The following is a 19,247-nucleotide window of genomic DNA, read 5'->3' as shown; positions in this document are numbered from 1 at the left end:
TTAATAAATTATAATTATGTTATTTTTTATATGTTATTATATATTAATTAAATTTAATTTATTTTTAAATTTTTTAATTAATTATTTTTTTATCTATAAAACAATTACATTTATACTTCTATAGAATAAAATATTACTTATAGATTAAAAAATATATTAAAAGAAGAAAAAATATTTTCCATAACAAATTTTTCTAACAAAGCATGTAAACAAGTTATATGTGACCCTTCGTTTGCTTATTAATAAGCTCTGAAGATAAAACAACTTGGTGGAGAAGCGTTCTAGTGGAACTTTTCAATTTCTTCGACCTTTCCACTGTCCAATGAGGAGGAGGCCTATGGCCACCTAGTAAATTTGTACGGTTCACAAAATATTAAAGCCTAGAATTATCTTTCGTATTCTATAGAAATCGATTTCGAAACGTTTTTCAATGGCCGAGACGATAAGAAATTATATTTCTGATTTTTTTTTTATATATTTAAAGACTTTACGTTTATCAAAATAATGAGGGGTAGGTGAGATTTGGTTAAACATCATAAGTTGGACCAGTAAATGTAAACGAAGATCAGAATACCGGCAAACAACATTAAACACTGTCATTTTTTTATGAATTTTTGTTAACTTAGTTGGGTTTAGTATTCAAATATATATATTCATTATATTAAAAAATAAAAAACATTTTTTAAAATAAAATTGTATTGATAATGAAGATTTTATTTATTTAACAAACTTAGCAAAAATGATGAAAGAGGGAATTACCTGACCTTGAAGAGTCGGGGGGAAGTAGAAAGGCGGGTTAAGTCATAACGAAAATAAGCCCTACAGAGAGAGACGAAACGAGACGAGACGAGACGAGAAAGAGCGATAAAACGAAGTGTGAGTGATTCAGTTGTTTTGATCGATTGATACAAAGTGGGAGGGAGAAGAGAAGTGAAAAGAAATCTCTGCGATTGTGTGTTTAGGAAGGATCTGAATGGAAAGAGAGAGAATGGGAGATGTAGCAGATAAATTGGCGTATTTCCAAGCGATCACGGGTTTAGAAGATCCCGACCTCTGCACTGAAATTCTCGCCGCTCACGGTTGGGACCTTGAACTCGCCGTCTCGTCATTTACTACTACCACTACTTCTTCTTCTTCTTCTTCTAACCCCACCGCCACAATCACCGACACTCAACCGCACCGTAACAACCATGTTCCCTCCTCCAATCCTCCTCCTCCTCCCCCGGGTTTGGCTTGGAAACTCATCACGTTACCCGTTTCCGTTATTTCCGGCAGTCTAGGGTTGATATCCGGCGCCATCGGCTTGGGCCTATGGGCCGCTGGTGGCGTCCTTTCTTACTCCCTCGGCTTCATCGGCTTAGGCTCTTCCTCCTCTTCCTCGTCGGCGCCGTTGGTTTCCGTTTCGGCGGCGACTTCCGAGGCGATGGAATTCGTGGCAGCGTTTGAGAGGGATTATGGGGGCACGAGGCCGAATTTCGTGACCGAGGGGTTCATGGACGCGCTTCAGCGCTCGAGGAATGCCTTCAAGCTTCTCTTCGTTTACTTGCATTCCCCTGATCATCCTGATACGCCGTCGTTTTGCCAGAGGACGCTCTGTTCTGACACTTTTGCTGCTTTTGTCAACGAGAATTTCGTGTGTTGGGGTGGTAGCATTCGCGCTAGCGAAGGGTTTAAGATGAGTAACAGCTTGAAGGCTTCTCGATTCCCCTTTTGTGCTCTCGTCATGGCCGCTACCAATCAGAGAATCGCGCTTCTTCAACAGGTTCTCTTTTTCCATCCCAATCCATTCTTCTTATAGATTTAATTTAATTTATGCGCCTCAAACACCCCCCCCCCCTATGTGCTTATTTATTTGCTGAAATTGCACTTTTATGTGTATGAATGTAGTAAGGTATAGAAATTGGATCTAACTATGGATTGGTTTAACTAGTTCACTCCCCACAAAGATCTGTGATCAGCTTTGTTGAGAGGATAAAAAAGGGAGGGAGAGAGATTTGAAAAAAGAAAGAACGATGAAGGCCCTGAACCGTGAAGCGGGGAAAGGTGAAATAGTATCTCTAAATCCATAATATACTAAGTTTTAAGGAGCAACTCTTTTTGTATTATAGCCTTACCTGGATTAAATAAGATAAATAAGTCTGACGGTTTATTAATGCCATATTTAGTCTTTGGTCAAGTCATAGACTCATAGTTCCTTCCTTGTGCTTCAGCCTATATTCACTTTGCCCCTGCTTGTGTTATTTATTGGCAACTGCTAACCAATGCTCTAAGGAAGTGGTTAAGGAATCAAGAGTGAAATGTTTTTGTAAAAAGAATGCTATTAATGCTCCTGTACCCGTGATAATTAATAAAAAAATTATTTTTTATTTCTTAACTAATGCTTTAGGTTATTGGTTAGCGATACTCTTATTTGTATGCCTTCAAATAATTTTATCAAGTTAAATATGTCACCTTCCCTATAAGCAGATGGTTGCTGTTGTCACTTCCGCTTTCAAGCCCCACGTTCTCTCTTCCCAACGACTATCTGCTATTCCCCAGCTTTCTGCTGTTCCTATTGAGAAATTTGTGTTTACTGGTTGATTGTCCCCCTTCCTTTGGAATTGCGGTCAGCCAACATGTCCTCCATTCTTGCTTATCCCATCAATACTTCTTTCATTTCTTCAGCCCCCTTTCAATCTTGTTTGTTCCCATTTGGTTTCCCAGATCTGGAGCTCTAGTACCAAGTTAGTAAGTCCTTGGTATTAGAGACAAGAAAAATAGGAGACCTCATTACTACTGGGGAAATCCACCTCCCAGCATCAGGGTTCAGATCGCAAAACCAGAATTTCTGAGAAACAAGAGAATATAAACAGCACATGATGACAATCCCAGGAGCTGATATGTCCTGAATGTTCCCCTCTATTCAGTCTATTGTAGATTGCTACTTATCCAGTGTGGTACTAACAACATCCTCTCTCATTTTCCATGTGCTTCTTAACTACCCTTTCTTTTGATGTGATAAATATAATTGCGTAAGGCATCAATCCCATGTCTCGTCCTACTTTTCCGTTCATGCACTTTCTTAATTAATTGGAGGTCTGTCTATCATAAACTTGGGTAGTCATTAATGGCAATTTTTTGTACTTCTGCGCATTGTGTTTTAGATAATAAAAATTTTACCAAAATTACCCTTTTCTAGAATGAATGAGCTTAACCTTACAACTTAACTATACCTAGTCACACTCTTCAACATATAATTCTATGCAGACAAAGTTTTAGTATATAAATTCTTTTCCTAATTATATCAATAATGTTTATCTCTCGTTCATTCCTCATATAATTCTATGAAGATAATGTTCTAGTATATAAATTGTCAAAATTGGGATATGTGTAATAGAATAAGAAAAATTTATAGAAGATTTAAATTAAGCTGTAATGGGAAGAGAAGGGCACATCACAATTATTGACAAGAAAACTATTCAAGATGAATTTAGACAAATGACTCCACCTTTACACTTTTTTGTATTTACTTTTAGTTTAACTTCAATCCAAGTTTTCTTGCGGTCGTCAATCACTTATACTAAAACTATTAACACTTAATTATCATGCTATGTCAATTTTTTTTTTTTCTAAATTATCACCTCCAATGGTTATGCAAGGTGGGAAGAGAGGAAAAAATGAAGATTCTATGAGTTTTTCATTCAATAACCAATTGAAAGATGAAAACTAAGTTTGATGCATTTAATTTTCTATCTTGTTTTACCCTATATTTTTATTAATTAAATGTGGCATAGTCACTTATCATGCAAAAAGAAACACATAAAATGTACAAAGAATTCAAAATAGCCGAAACTATGAATTTAACTACATATACCGAAATACGCAGAGAAAACAAATTTTAAAAAAATTATATTGATTCGAAAAGAAAAAAAAACAAAAAATTCTCTAAATGGAAGAGATGATTTAAAAGTTGGCCAATGATCTCCTCTCCCAATCACATTTAAAAGTGTGACCTTGCTAGTTGCTAAGTATAGCCATGTTGGTTGCTCATGTTTTCCATTAAATTTCTTTTGAGGACTAAAATGCTTTCGCAATTTACTGGTAACCGATTCCTGGTAAACTGCAATTATAAACAAAGAAATTAGTGTAAAATCTCCATCATGTAAGGAACAAATATACGAAAATAAGATATAAAAGCCCCAAAAATCTAGACTTATCATTTTTCTTTTTAAGATCTGATCTTATATAAGGAAGTGTAATTGTAATATTACTTTTCAACCCCATTGATAGGATTCAGAGCCTAAAATTTGTTATCAATGTATATACATTGAGTTCTAGAAGGATGGATTTTGCTTCATGCGCGATAAATTTATCAGGAACCTATAGCCCTCTATGCAAATTTTTGTGTGAATTATTTACAATAGTATGCATAAAATAAAATGGATTAGTAATGAGAAATAGTTGGTCATACACTACACCTGAACATGATTTTCTGTTTCTTTAGCTCAAATTTCAAGGCTTCAATGAGTTAATTTATGTGTAAAATACATATAAAATACATGCATGTGTTGTGTGTAAAACAAGACTAAAAATTAATGATAGACCATGCTAGTTTGCTTCATGAATATATTGTGGTTTTAGTTTTTAGAGCTAATGAACCTAAGATTTCTAGCTCAATTTTGACATGTATGTGAATTTCTGTGTAAAATATTAGCAAGTTTGATGTGAGGAAATGTTTGCGCACATAATGTGCTTAAGATAGATGAGTAACAAGATATTTATCCTTTTATATATAAGATTAGCTTTTCTCACAGTGTTCTTCCTTGGTATGCCATTTGTGTGTGTGTTGCCCGTTACTTGTTTACGCATGTCACAAGCATATTGAGGCAGTTCAATGCTAGTAGTTGAGTGGTTGAGCTAACACTTAGTGGCAAAACAATTGCTTGTATATGTTGTATGTAAGAAGTAAGGTTTACACATATCAAACAGTTATATTGACTTTTTGACTGTGACGAAAAATGAGGTTGCCTTGTCATTTTAGGATTTTAGCAATTAGTGTGACAATTATGTTTATATTCTGTTAAATTATGAATGGAACCGAAAGAATGTTTTATCAAAAAAAGAATAAAATGTTTAGGATATGTTCTTATGGAATAAAACTCGAGGGTTTAAGTGTCACTTTTGATGTTGTGTGGCCTTTCTTGTCAAAGAAAGAAATAATGATAAGGGGCAAATAATCTTGCGATTTACAGTATTATAGTTGTTAATAGCGTGCGATACCGGCGGCCTGAGATACTGCTGCAGTTCCGATGCTGAGCAATTTTGTCGTTGCGTAGTTGCGGGTAAATAGTGGCGGCTTGAGATGGTAGATCGCGTGTCTATCGCAATTTGGGGAAGAAAAAAACTAACCCTAATTGGTTAGTAAAATTGTGCGTTTCTATTTTTTAAAACACTGCATTTTGCTTTTTTTAAGGGTAAAAATGTCATTTGACCCTTTATAAAACTTATAAATATTATACAAATATACTCTCTTCCATCTTTGTCTACACAGTCCACTCCAAAGTGCAAGAAGTTGCGATTTCTCCCTTTCTCTCTTTCTGGTTCACCCATTCAATTTTGCCGGCCAAATAAGCTTTTCCTGTGTATCTTCTTTGGCCTCTCCTCTTCGGCATCACTGTTCACTAGATTAATGAGATTTTTCAGTCTATCTCCCCTGTTTTCCGTTCACTGCAGCAAGCTTCTTCTTTTGTTTATGACTTCATGCTTTGCTGGTGTTGAAGCTCTTGTTTCTATTCACACTCTCCTTCCCCATTCATAATTGCATGCACTGATTTGCGGAAGGAGATAAAGTTTTGTTTTCTTTGGTGTTTGATCATACTCTATTTTTTTTGGTCAGGACTTCAAGCTTTGATTTTTTGTTCATCCTCTCTGCCTTGGAGTTGAAATTGTCTTTTGCTGTTCATGGTTTGATTTTTTCTTCCACTCTTTTGTTCACACCCTCTTTTGCTGAAAGATATTTATCTGCACACTCTCTTACTTGAAAAGAAAACAACCCCATTCCATGGCATCTTCTCGACAAGGATAGAAGGAGCTTCTGCAATTACTACTTGTGACTTAGTGAAGCCCACTGGAGAAAATATTGACATTGCTTGGCAATGGAATAGCCTCAAAGATATTAACAACAAAAAGAGTGTTACATGTGACTTTTGTTTAAAAATCACAACAGGGGGGATTACAAGAGCAAAAAGACACCAAATGGAGATAAGGGGTGATGTCGATGTCTATAAAAAAATTCTATTAGAGATTAAGGAGAAGCTCATTGAAGCACACCAACAAAAGAAGGTTGAAAATGAAGAAGATACAGTTGATGATGAGAAAGAAGAGGTTCGAGAAATACATCTCGTTCGGGCCGGAAAAAGACATATAAGCGAATTTTTTACTGTTGGTTCTGCTGTAAAGAAGGGAAAAAATGTAAAAAGTCTTTTAGATTTGTTACTCATGAAGAAGCCAGAAGCATCAATTAAATTGGGAAAAAATCAAAGTCAAACAAGCATTAAGGATGCTTGTGACAAAGAAGCAAGGACAATGACAATTCAATACATTGCAAAATTCTTCTATATAAACTCAATCCCATTTAATGTGGTGAAGTCTAAAAGCTTCAAGTTCATGGTTGAAGCAATTGGAAATTATGGTCTACACTTGAAACTACCAAGTTATTATGAAATGAGAGCTCCTTTATTAAAAAAGGAATTAGAACTAATAAAGGAGATGATGAAACCTTTGGAGGTAGAACGATTGAACTTTGGATGCTCTATTATGTCAGACGGATGGATAAATAGGAAGAATAGGACATTGATTAATTTCTTGGTAAATTGTCTATATGGCACAATGTTCGTAAAGAGTGTTGATGCTTCTTTATTTGTAAAAATTGGAGAAAAATTGTTTGAGCTGCTAAATTCCTTTGTATATGACATGGGAGAGGAAAACGTTGTCTAAATAGTGACTGACAACGGTAGCAACTATGTTTTGGCCGGTAGTAACTTAGAACATCAACTTAAGTTTTTAAGTATTATACACTTCAATAATATTTTTTTATTATTTTTATCTTAAATAAATTGTTAAAATCTTGCCTTAGGCAAATATTTACAAGCAAGGAGACTACACTTATTTTGGACTCCATGTGCAACTCATTGTTTGGACTTGATGTTGGAGGATATTGGGAAGATTCCAAAAGTCAAAAGAACCATATAAAGGGGTTGTTCTTTTGTAGGATTCATATACAACCACTCCTTGGCTTTGAACTTGATGATAAAGTTCACAAAAAAATGGAATTAGTTTGGCATGGAGTTTCTAGATTTGCAACAACATTCCTTACTTTGCAAAGGTTGCAAAAACAAAGAAACCTTAGAAAAATGTTCACTTCGGATGATTGGTTAAAATAAAAAACAGTCAAAGAAACTAAGGGTAAGAAGGCAACTGACATTGTATTGATGCCGACATTTTGGAATAAAGTCTTGTATACTCTTAAGGTGATGGGGCCTCTTGTGCGTGTACTAAAGCTTGTAGACAATGATGCTGGGGTATATATATGAAGCAATGGATAGAGCCAAGGAAGCCCTTGAAAGAACCTTTAACAAAAATGAATAGAAGTATAAGAATGTATTTGAGATCATTGATAAAAGGTGAGAATGTCAATTTCATCACCCACTACATGCTGCTGGTCATTTCTTAAACCCCGAATTCTATTATTCCAATCCAAGTATTGAGTTTGATCCTGAAGTGACACATGGATTATACAAGTGCATTGAGAGATTGAGTAGCTCTGAAGAAGAGGTGGATAAAATTACAATGGAGCTGGCCACATACAAAAGCTGATGGAATCTTTAGTTTGAATGCAGCTATAAGACAAAGGCATACTTTGGCTCCTAGTTAGTTTAAAGTTTTAAACCAAAGGAGTTTGATTTTCTTTTAATGTTGTTTGTTATTTTTTAATTAAATAATGTCAATTATTTTAATGGCATTATAGCTGAATGGTGGGGGAATTATGGAAATCAAGTTTCAAGCTTGCAAAAGCTGGCCATTAAGGTGTTGAGTTTGACTTGTAGCTCATAGGGTTGTGAGAGAAATTGGAGTATTTTTGAACATGTAAGTAATTAAGTTCTAATTAATAATTTTTTTAACTTATATTAATTGGTTGAGAAAAGATATCAACATTGTTTTAATTAATAATTAGATTCACTCTAAAAAGAGAAGTAAATTAGAGAGCCAGAAGTTGCAAGATTTGGTTTATATCAAGTAGAATCAAAATCTGCCAGATCGTTATAATAGTTGTGAAGTGATTAATCCCATTGTTTTGGATGATATTGATGATTACAATCAGTGGTTGATTGGAGAAATGGGAGGAGAAAATACGGAACTTGCTGAAGATGAGTTGGTCTTTGATGATGATAATTTAACTTGGGGAGTTGTTGCAGAAGCTGCTAGGGCTGATGATCCTATTGCTTACACTAGACAACAAACAATACTGAAGAAGAAAGCTGCTACTACCTCTAGCTCTAGAAAGGAGAATAATATTATTATGCAAGATGAAGAGCAAAAAATAAAAATAGATGAAGAAACTGAAAAGGAAGAGGAAGAACACATTTATACAAGCAGTGCAGAGAGTGACAATGACAATGAAGAGGAGAATTTTCAATTAGAGACAGAATCTGATTAGATTATTAGATTAAATTAGAGTTAGGGATAAATCACTTTTAAACTTTAACTTTATCCTTAGGAAACATTTTTTTATTTAATAACACTCGTGCTATATTGTTTTGCACTTTTACTTGAAATAATGATTATGTGAAATTTCTTGAGTATTTATATTTAAATTTTGTGCACATAACATATATGTATTACAAATTTTTAAATAGCGGTCATACCGTTACATGCTATTCTGCTATAGTGTTTTAGGGGTTAGTCGCTATTTGCCACTATCCGAGATTAACAACTATGCACAGTATTACATGCAAACGATGACATTGTGAAAGAACATCCTTTGCAGAATCCTTTTCATGTGTAAGAAACAATAATCTTGTGAAAGATATGCATCCTTTCCCATATTGTTGCTAGTGTGCTATCTGTCTCCATAACATTTAGCTTGAGCTTGTTGTGAAGCTGAATAGAATGATCTGCATGAATTCCATTTTCTTTTATATAGAATAGAATTTGATTTCCAGTGTTGTAGAAATAACTCATGTTAATCATCATGAGAAGTACTTTCTTGTTGCTTGACTTGGTTCTTTGTCTTTTGAAAATATTTTCTTCCTCTTTAGTTAGTACAGAATGCCTGGGCTTATGAGGAAGATTTTGATTGGTAGACTTGGTTCTTTGTCACTTGAAAATATCTTCTTCCTCTATAATTACTACTGAATGCCTGGCTTATGCAACAAATGACCCCAAGAGAAATTGTATATAGTATTGTTAGAATATATGAAAAATATCTCATAATATCAATATTATATCTTAGAATATTTTATAGTATCTTAGGTTATTTCTTGTGATTAGTTTCCCTATTTCCTTAGTTTCTTTAATTCCCCTATAAATGCATGTTCTGTTCCTTAATTTAGTTAGGATTATGATGTAGTGTTAGTATAAATAAGGGTTGGTACTTCAAGTTTTAGATAACATTGTAAGACATCCTATCAAATCAATTCAGTATCAACTTTATTGTGTTCAGTCTCTTTTATCTCATTTTCGTCCGTCCATAACTAAAACCCCACAAATTTAAGAAGTATATCTTTCTATAGTATACTTTTTTTTTTGTATATTGAGTTTATATTCTTCATTATCTTACTAAAATGGTGTGCCCCAAGTATAATAGATAATAAAGTATTCTGACTACAGTGCTTTCATGGTCAACCAATTTTATGTAATCCAGGTTGAAGGTCCAAAATCCCCTGAGGAGATGCTTGTGACTCTACAGAGAGTGCTTGAAGAAAGTTCCCCAGTTCTTGTTGCAGCTAGGCTCGATGCAGAAGAAAGACGGAATAATATGCGCTTAAGGGAGGAGCAAGATGCTGCATACATGGCTGCACTTGAAGCTGATCAAGTATGCTTTTTTATGGGTTATGGTTGTTTTGCTTGTTTATTGTCATTTTTGTGCGGTCTCTACTCCATGGCTTGACTTTTTTTCGAAGCTCAACTTCTGTTGCTGAGGCCTTTATTTGGAAAGAATTGGCCTGTTACTGTTGCAGTGGCTTAATGTTGTATGTATGTCCAGGCTAGAGAACGGCAGAGGAAAGAAGAAGAAGAACGTCTTGCAAGGGAAGCTGCTGAAGCTGAGAGAAAGCGCCAAGAAGAAGAGGAGGCCAGAGAGAGAGCAGCGCAAGAAGCTGCAGAGAAACAAGCTGCATTAGCTAAAATGCGTCAAGAGAAAGCTCAGTCCCTTGGCGAAGAACCTGAAAAAGGAGCTAATGTTACACAGGTACTAAAGTTTTAGCTAAGATAATATTTCTCCTCTAGTGCCTTTACCCTGCTATTGGCATGTTTCATTAGTTAATATGTCTATTCAGCTTATAAAATTTCACTAGTGTTTGAGATCTTAACTTCAATTCATATAATATGGTTTCACTTCTTAAGCCCATATATGGTTTCACTTATGTGTAAGAATTTTACTTCTATTCCGTATGTTTTAAAGTTGCTTTAGCATCCGTCTCTGGTTTCTCTCTCTCTTTTTTTTGGGATCAGTTTTTGTCTAATTGTATTATAATTTGCATGACCTTTGGGTTTTCTATTTTCTTCCTTTCGATTAAAATTACTAGGTTTTGGTACGGTTTCCAAATGGTGAACGCAAAGAAAGGAGGTTTAACAGCACAGCAACAATTCAGTCTTTATACGACTATGTTGACTCCTTGGATTGTTTAGAAACCGAGAGTTACAGCCTAGTCTCCAATTTTCCTCGGGTTGTTTATGGACAAGAAAAGTTGACACTGTCATTGAAGGAAGCAGGATTGCATCCTCAAGCCAGCCTGTTTGTGGAGCTCAGTTCATGAAAATAAAACTTGCCAAATAATCTTACGAATACATAAAGAGGAGGCCTGCAAATAGGGAATTCTGTGATGTTTTACTTTTCTGTTTAAAAAATATTGACTTGATGAACAATTATAACATTAGATATATGATAGATTGTCGTGGTTTCTGTTCTTATTTTCCATTGAATCAATCAAGCAGATAGCGTTACATGGAGATGATTTAGAATAACCGATATATGTATTTGGCCGTTCTCTCAAATAGGAAGCTCCCCGTGTTACTTATCTATATATTTTGTTTCCGATCAGATCAAATATGTATTCCAGATTGTTGATAGATAGAGTGGTCGGGTAATAATATTTCTACCTTTGTCTATTGCTGCATTTGTATTTGAGGAATCCTAATTACACTCTTTTGAATATATTTTTAATACACTTTTGTTTGGTTAGCTTTTTTAAAAATTAAAATATTTTTTTTAACACAATTAATTTACCAGGTAAATATTTTAATTTTTTAAAAATTTGATTAATTATAAAAAAAAATGTTAAATAGAGTATCGTTAGTGTGTGTGTATTATATATATTATTCCGTCCACTCTTTGCGTGTGGGGGTGGTGGCTGGCTGATGTGTGGATTTTGGTTATTATATAATGCCTATTAATGTCGTATACTTGGATAGAAGGTAAGTGAAATTTTATTGTTAAGAAATATGTCAACTGTGTATAATAAATTTGACCAGGAATATCGAAGCAAAGCATGAAGCTCAGATAAACTCCGAGGGGGAATGGAGAATGGGGTATTAACCATCAACGTCGTTTCTAGCAAAACGGTCACGAAAATGCTTGCCGTCGCACGGCTCTTAGGATCATCATACGAGATTCTCTCTTTTCTAAAGGTTCTTAATTGGGACCTATGGTCATTTCAAGTGGCCATACGACAACCTAATCGTGATGCTTTCAACTATTGATAGAATCGGTTGAAATGTCGTCGTTCTGTTAAAAAGTGACTTGGTAACCAACTGTACCACGACATCACATCTGTTGATTCGATAAGCTTGCCTCAGATATGTTTTCATATATACGGTACGATTAAAATTTCACCCACAAAAAAAGATTCTTCTTTTAGGTTTAATTTTAAATGAAACAATTTGCTCTAGCTTCCCTATGGTAGATGTGATCATTGCATCACCAAGCTGGTCAAAGTTAAAATGCATAGAACATATCTAATTGTTCCATCCAACATGATATTCCCGAGCAATTGACCAAATGTGTGAAAATCTTCATTATGGTTAATCAATTAGTCTTTCCAACAAACGTGGATTTTATCCTTAAGTTTTCATTTTCTTTTAAATTGACATTTCCAATGCTGCCCAAGTAGAACTAATAATCATCCACAGTTTATACAAAAACAAATAAGTGATCTCCGAGACTAATATCCATATAGAGAATGTACAGCAAATAACAACAATCGAGTACAGGTGAAATGCCAAAATGGACATGTAGAATATATATGCATCAAAACACAACAACCAAACCATTTTGGAATGATTTATAAGATTAATAGAGTGGATGCTTGCTGCCACTACCAATTTTCCCTGACAATTTTAGACTTTTCAAGTATAAACTTGCCTTCCTTGTACTTCTGGGTTTCCTCATAGGCTCGTTCATACTTCCAACCAAGCACCTCACGGCAGTCACAACAGTAGACATCAGCAACTGTGTGCAGACCCGTCGTAAGTTGTCTATCTTCCTTTGGCCCTACAGTTACGTTCATTGCATGGGAGAACAGAAAAGCTCTTCCACTTCTTCCCTGAAATCACACGTTGGAATCCCCCAAACATGTTTAATCAAATACAAAAGATTGAGCACGCTTGTAAACTAACTCCACAAGAACATGTTGATCAGTGGTTAGGCATGCTATAGTACATAAATTAGTGAAGTAGTTTAATAATAATAATAATAATAAGAAGAAGAAGAACAACAACAACAATCAATTGAAAGTAAACTAAAATTCTTCCAAATCCAATCATATTATACTATAGTAGATTGCTTATCTTGTTTGATCATGATGGAAGGTAGTAAATAGATCAAATTCAGAGCAAAATAAAAGTTGAAGCTGAGAGTAGTGATCACCTGAAAGGCTTTTGAAATCACATCATCATGAAGGGCAACAAGGTTTCTACAATTAGAGCAACTGTACAATCTGGGTCCAATCAAATTCTCCATATCAAAGGTTAATTTATATTTTATATCAACTCTCTCCCCTAGTCTCACCTTAATCCTTCCAAATAGAAAGAGTTCAATTAATTATATAACCAGATAATGAACATAACATTTTCAATCAAGTATGATTTTTCTTTTAAAACTTGAATGGAATTGTAGGTACCTGTCCCCTGTAGTAGCCGTAGGAGATTGATTGCCTTAAAGTTCAAGATGCCTCTTTTCATCAGCAAGTTCTCATTTTTAGGGTTCTCTGCTTCCTGGGTAGAAGGGATGTGTCACTCAGAATGTGGGATTCTGCTCTCAACTCTCTCTCTCTCTTTCAACGTAAACAGAGTTCAGATGTTGGATTTGATTTGTGCAGTGAATCAGTGCTTATGAATACATTTAATGACAGTTAAAAAGTTTTTCCATCACTAAAATAGTAGAATGAAACTCTCTAGAATTCAAATTCCAGTTATTTTAAAAAAAAAATGGTCGGTTACAGGGACTACTCTCTTAACACGTGTAATTTTTCTCTATTTTATAAATATATTTTTTTTGGTTAACTTATTTATAATATGTGTAGTTAGAAGGAAAAGAAATGAAAAAAGAATGGATAACACGGAACGTTTTTTTATATATGGTTTTTTTTTCAAAATTTAAAAAATGAGATTTTTTTTGTGAAATTACAGAAATATAATTTTTTTAAAAAAATTGTCATTAACAATTTTTGGTTAAAAATTGTTGGTGCCAACTTTTGATAATTTTTTAAAAAAAATTATCATTGTGACTTTTGATTTTTTTAATATTTTTAAAAATTATCATTGGCAATTTTTAAAATTTTATTATTTTTTTATTTCTAAATTTTTATACCGCACAAAAAATTGTCATTGGCAATTTTTCAACTTTATATTCTTGTAATTTTATATTTTTTGAATTTTTAAAAAAATCATATAGAAAAAAAGTAGCCTTGATAATAGTATATTTTCTTTTATTTGGTTGAAAGGAAAGTGAAAAGAAAGAAAAAAAAACTGACTACTAAAAAAAGAAAATTCAATTTTCTTTTTTTCATTTTTTCTTCAATTTAAATTATATTTTTTTCTCTTTAATTTCCTTTCATTCTACCAAACTGAGGGTTATAGAACAAAAATTAGATAATTCTCTTTTCCTTTTTTCCATTTTTAGGTCATTTTCTGTTTTCAATTTAGACAAATAAACTTTTGTCCAGAAATATAAAAAATTTGATTGTAATTAATGAGTATGAAATATTGTACATCCGATCTGTAATAATAGACAAATTTTATGGTTCTAGTTGCACCACATTTATAATTTATAATAGGCATACGTGTTCCAAACTCAAGAAACGTGTAATTTGAAAAAATAAATGATAAAATTTAGGTGCATTTTTTAAGTACTTATTGTGTTATTTTTAATTAAAATTAGAGATTTAGTTTAATAAGAAGTCTGTATTTACTATTAAAGTGAAACTCTAATTTTAATTGAAAAAAAATGGCATCCAAATTACTTAAAAAACTATACGTGTTGCCCAAAAATAAATTAACATGAAGAATTACTTAGCTTTGACAAAAGAATGCACAAGAGAAAGAAAGAAAAAACAATGGAGATTTCAGCCTTCACATTAAGGCAGAGAACAGTACACACATAATGAATCCAATGATGAGGATTTGAAAGGTTGAACTAAGGTGAGGTGAGTTTGATGAAGAAGGAGATACAGGAATGTTGCCAAATACTGTGGGATAGGAGGGTGCATGTGCAGGCAATGAACTTGGACTCGGTGCTGCATCTATATTTTCAATCCCTCCTACTTCACCCACAGATACATGAAGCTTCTGATTTTTTTGGCAATGACCAGGCACCCCACTGATGAAGTAGAAATCACCATTTGATGTAATGTTAAACAAAGAGTTGCCATTGTTCATATACAATATTGGGTCTTTAAGGTTGCACTTCTTGTAGGATTCCTTAGTAACTTGAATCACTGAATCTTGGCTTGGTGGGTATAAAAACACTGCTTAAGCGTATACAATAATAACAAATGACATTAGATATGCACCCTTTTGTTACTCTAGTTGGAAGGGGTCATTGGTGTAGTTGGATAACAAAATTGAAATGCAAATTATATGATTTAGTAAGTAGTATGGACTTACAAAGCGAGTCTCCAATTGTGAGATTGTGATACTTGGACCATTTGGCGTAGACTTGCGGATTTGCTAAGGTGGGTATGCCCCATGCATCTAGATCTCCAACTTTGTACTGGTAGCATAATACCTTGGTTTGGATTTGGACAAAGGTAAGCAAAAGAGACACCAACAACTTGTGATGACTTAAAAGAATGGCCATCTTGGTTTTACTCGAGTTGTGCTCACACTAACCACGACTCTTTCGTAAGATTCAGAGGCCTAAGAGGCTATGCCATGAGGACCTCTTATTGTCTCTATTATGGCCAATGGAGGGTTGATAATGAGATCAGAAAGGGGTCACCTAAAGGTCAAAAAATTACTTGAGTATCCTATTCCTCTATAATTTCAAGAGTCAAAATTTTGATACTATCACAATTACTAGCATCATAATTCCTCTATAATACAATGTATTAGTCTAGTTGGGTTGTCATTCGTTAATTTCTTTACAAAAAAGAAATGATGGTTAAGATTAAAATGGCCTCGAAAAGAGGCCGTCAAAACTGGGTAAGGGAAAAATATTAATGTGACCGCAAGGAACTTATGTGTATGGAGGAGTTAAGACAAGGAAACAGATTGGAGTAGACAACTCTATACAGATAATAATGTAATGTGCACATCACATGGGCTACTTGGCTGTCTATATTTGTTTACTTAGTTTGGAATTTTGGACTCTCTAATGTATTCATTGTATCACAATATTACATTATCATGTGCGGCAGAGATGAAACACAGCAAACTTTCGCCAACCACATCACATGGTTAGCAAAATGGAATTACGTGATTTACAAATGGTGATGATGATGATGATAATAACAATAATAATAAAAGCAAACTACAGCAAATTAGAACTGAATAAAGCAAATCCCACATGACACATGAGATCTACAACAATAATGGACTTCTAATTATGAAAGGCTCTGCCTATGTGATTGTAGACTGTAGTACCCGATACTACAGATCGTAATTTAATTTCAACCCAGCTTGAAGAAGTGAAAGCCTGAGACATAATCCCCAAACCTTAAACATAATAAACGACCAACATCAAATTGCGTTTTTGGCTTAATTAATTGGTTAAAACTTTCTAGGAGATCCGTGCTTGTGATGGTGCATGTGTGTCGTTCTATTTTGTAAAACTGTTTCTTGATTAACGAAGTGCCATATGATATGTCTATTTGTCTTGTTCTTTCGGGGATCCATGAGGTTCCCCTTGCTAGGCCATTTAACGAGAACTGAACAATCCTCCGCAAGAAACATCCTTATTCAAACCGAAATTTCCATTCCGAATTCACTAAAACATCAATATACTAATTTTGTTTAAAGAGGAAAAAAAAATTGCCTCACATCTTTCCGTTGATCTTCATGAATGACCAACCAATGAATAAATCTACAAAAATGAATTGTAAAGCATTTATACCGACAAAATTCAATCTTGAAATCTGAGGATTGACATACTGTTTACAGTGAAAAATGACAGTTTTGTAAACAAATAATCCAAGAGCAATCTTGAGACTGGATTAAGTTCTCTTTGGATTCTTTTAAGTGTGTTGTTAACGTAACAGTAAAATAGACGTTTCAGAATAAATAATTTAGCAAGAATAGTGAATATAAAACGCGTAAGATTGAATACGTAGAGGTTCTTCACAGAAAAGTGCTAAATAGGAAACAAATTGCAGAAATAAGAACTAAATTGCGTACAAGGAAATAAGCAAAAGGAACATAGATTAAAATACGGAAGGGTAAATGTGTAGAAATATAAACGTACGACTTCTCACAATAGCGAACAGCGGCCACTATGGGTCTCCTTGTAACTAGTGTCTGGTGCAGTACAGTGCAGAGTTTCAGCGTGCAAAGAATTTTAGGTGCGGTGTCAGGGTGCAAAAAGTCGTCCCCCGTAAAATAACGTTTTGGAGTATTTATAGGCAAGAAGACCACCACCGTTCTCCTCCTTTTGCGGGCATTTTTTAATAACTACCTTCAACTGTTGATGCCTATTATCCATGATTGCTTGTGATTGTGCTATTGGTTGGGGCTTCTTTCGTAACCGCTATCGTCCATGATCTCTTTTGCGTAGTGGTAAAATGTTGATGACTGCTGGTAACCGCTTTTGAATTTTGCAATAACTTGACCTATCAAGACTTTTGTTTTTCTATCTTTCGAGTGTTTCTGAGAGAAATCTAAGATGCTCATTTAGTGTTATGGCCTTAGAACAATTTTTCCTTGACTTCTCTTTTCGACTAATTCTAGAGTTTTGAGATCTTGTCTTGGTCTTATGAACTTAGAATATTTTCTTTGCTCATTTCTGTTTTTCGAGTAATTCTGGAGTTTTGAGAGCTTGTCTTGGTCTTGTGGACTTCTAATATTTTCTTTACTTATTTCTGTTTTTCAAGCAATTCTAGAGGGACTCTGGAACTAGGCTGGTAGATTTAGAATATTTTCTGACCACTTCCTGTTTTTCGAGCAGTTTTGGGTGTCAAGAACTTGGAAACTCTTTGAAAAGCCCATCAGTTTTGTGGACTTAGAATACTTTCTGACCACTTCCTGTTTTTTGAGCAGTTTTGGGTGTTAGGAACTTGAAAACTCCTCGAAAAGACCATCATTTTTGTGGACTTAGAATATTTTCTTGTGAGTCCTATTTTTTGAGTAGTTTTTTGTGTCAGTAACTTAGAAACTCCTCAAAACTCCTCAGAAAAAGCATTTAGTTTTGTGAACTTAGAATATTTTCTTGTCAGTACTATTTTTTGAGCAGTTTTAGAAAAAAAATTAACGAGGTGACAAAACCTTCTAAAATAGCTCGAAATGTATCTTTTTTGGTATGAAACAAAAAGGTCTTGGATAAATTTCCAATACTCTTCAAGTTTAGACCTATTTTTAGGCTTCTTCCTGATTCTCAACATATTGTCAAAATGTAGTTTCCTTCAACATGATTTTTAACTTAAATTTTTTTTTTATCCCAAACACGTACATAACATCGTCAGCTAGAGTCTATACCAAATTATGCTTAATTTTCTCAACATTTTTAAAAATGAAACTATTGAATTAGTTTAATATTATTATCCTAATATTTAACACAGTTTGAGACTATCAATTAAACTCAAACAATTTTTTATCAATCCATCCATATGGTTATTTTTTTTTTATATTTAATATATAGTAATATATTATCTTTTACTATGTATATAATAATATATTATCTAATATTGGAGTGTTTATGGTTTAATTTGGAACAGTTTAAAGATCATAAAAAATTATGTGATTTAATCATGAAAAAAATCTTTTGGTTTTATTTGAATAAATTAGAGAATAAAGTTAAAGTCAAACCAATCCAAATTAATCTTTTACACTGGTCAATTGTTTATGTTTTTACTTTATGTTTTATTTTTTAGAAGACTATTTTTCTAGTTTACAAATAAATAAAATTTTATTGAGTGTGTAAATAAAATATCAAACTAGTACATAGTTTATTTTAGTGACTAATTTACATCAAAGAGTTCACACTTATTTATTAAAAACTCAAATATATAATAAATATAAAAAAATTGTTGAAAGTGTTAAATCTTATAAAAAATCAGAACTGAGTTCAAAATACAAATCACAATAAAAAAAATCTTAAAATTTTTAAATAAATGCAAATATATGTAATAAAAATATAATTAAGTTAGTATTTGTATAAAAAAAAATAGAAAAAATAATATAAACTTAATATATTTATGATTCAGTTCAATTTTGAACATTAAAACAATCAAATCAAACCACGTAAGAAAATGCAGTTATTTCGATTTTCAATGTCAGTTAATTGTTTATTCGATTTCAGTTATTTTATATTATTTTAACAGTTTACATCAATTAAAACAAAA

The 19,247-nt window shown here is 33.4% G+C and overlaps 3 protein-coding genes across 3 annotated transcripts; 1 reads left to right on the top strand and 2 right to left on the bottom strand.

The window, feature by feature from the left end:
- Positions 1–745: 745 nt before the first annotated feature.
- Positions 746–11,443, top strand: LOC113872268 (plant UBX domain-containing protein 10). Its single transcript, XM_027509690.1, has 4 exons — positions 746–1,762; positions 9,902–10,072; positions 10,244–10,447; positions 10,785–11,443. The coding sequence occupies exons 1-4, from the start codon at positions 974–976 to the stop codon at positions 11,013–11,015; spliced, it is 1,395 nt and encodes a 464-aa protein (XP_027365491.1). The 5' UTR covers positions 746–973; the 3' UTR covers positions 11,016–11,443.
- A 1,026-nt stretch (positions 11,444–12,469) lies between these two features.
- On the bottom strand, positions 12,470–13,631 carry LOC113873145 (protein yippee-like At4g27745). Its single transcript, XM_027511143.1, has 3 exons — positions 13,377–13,631; positions 13,124–13,264; positions 12,470–12,800 (listed from the first exon to the last, which is right to left on the bottom strand). The coding sequence occupies exons 2-3, from the start codon at positions 13,214–13,216 to the stop codon at positions 12,573–12,575; spliced, it is 321 nt and encodes a 106-aa protein (XP_027366944.1). The 5' UTR covers positions 13,217–13,264; positions 13,377–13,631; the 3' UTR covers positions 12,470–12,572.
- A 1,160-nt stretch (positions 13,632–14,791) lies between these two features.
- LOC113873535 (mavicyanin-like) lies at positions 14,792–15,553 on the bottom strand. The gene is made up of 2 exons (XM_027511690.1): positions 15,361–15,553; positions 14,792–15,221 (listed from the first exon to the last, which is right to left on the bottom strand). The coding sequence occupies exons 1-2, from the start codon at positions 15,551–15,553 to the stop codon at positions 14,827–14,829; spliced, it is 588 nt and encodes a 195-aa protein (XP_027367491.1). The 3' UTR covers positions 14,792–14,826.
- Positions 15,554–19,247: the final 3,694 nt, after the last annotated feature.

The sequence above is a fragment of the Abrus precatorius genome, unplaced genomic scaffold, assembly GCF_003935025.1.
Source record: "Abrus precatorius isolate BTA unplaced genomic scaffold, Abrus_2018 Scaffold7, whole genome shotgun sequence".
Taxonomy (NCBI): domain Eukaryota; kingdom Viridiplantae; phylum Streptophyta; class Magnoliopsida; order Fabales; family Fabaceae; genus Abrus; species Abrus precatorius.
Note: the sequence above shows the minus strand (reverse complement) of the source record. Positions and strands in the feature narration are given on the sequence as shown.

What these genes read in the sequence shown, in the direction of transcription:
- LOC113872268 (XM_027509690.1), top strand. Translation starts at nt 974, where the DNA reads ATGGAAAGAGAGAGAATGGGAGATGTAGCAGATAAATTGGCGTATTTC. An exon ending in CTGCACTTGAAGCTGATCAA is followed by an intron (nt 10,073 to 10,243) that starts GTATGCTTTTTT and finishes ATGTATGTCCAG; the next exon opens with GCTAGAGAACGGCAGAGGAA. An exon ending in AAGGAGCTAATGTTACACAG is followed by an intron (nt 10,448 to 10,784) that starts GTACTAAAGTTT and finishes TAAAATTACTAG; the next exon opens with GTTTTGGTACGGTTTCCAAA.
- LOC113873145 (XM_027511143.1), bottom strand. Translation starts at nt 13,216, where the DNA reads ATGGAGAATTTGATTGGACCCAGATTGTACAGTTGCTCTAATTGTAGA. An exon ending in TGATTTCAAAAGCCTTTCAG is followed by an intron (nt 12,801 to 13,123) that starts GTGATCACTACT and finishes GTGTGATTTCAG; the next exon opens with GGAAGAAGTGGAAGAGCTTT.
- LOC113873535 (XM_027511690.1), bottom strand. Translation starts at nt 15,553, where the DNA reads ATGGCCATTCTTTTAAGTCATCACAAGTTGTTGGTGTCTCTTTTGCTT. An exon ending in CACAATTGGAGACTCGCTTT is followed by an intron (nt 15,222 to 15,360) that starts GTAAGTCCATAC and finishes ACGCTTAAGCAG; the next exon opens with TGTTTTTATACCCACCAAGC.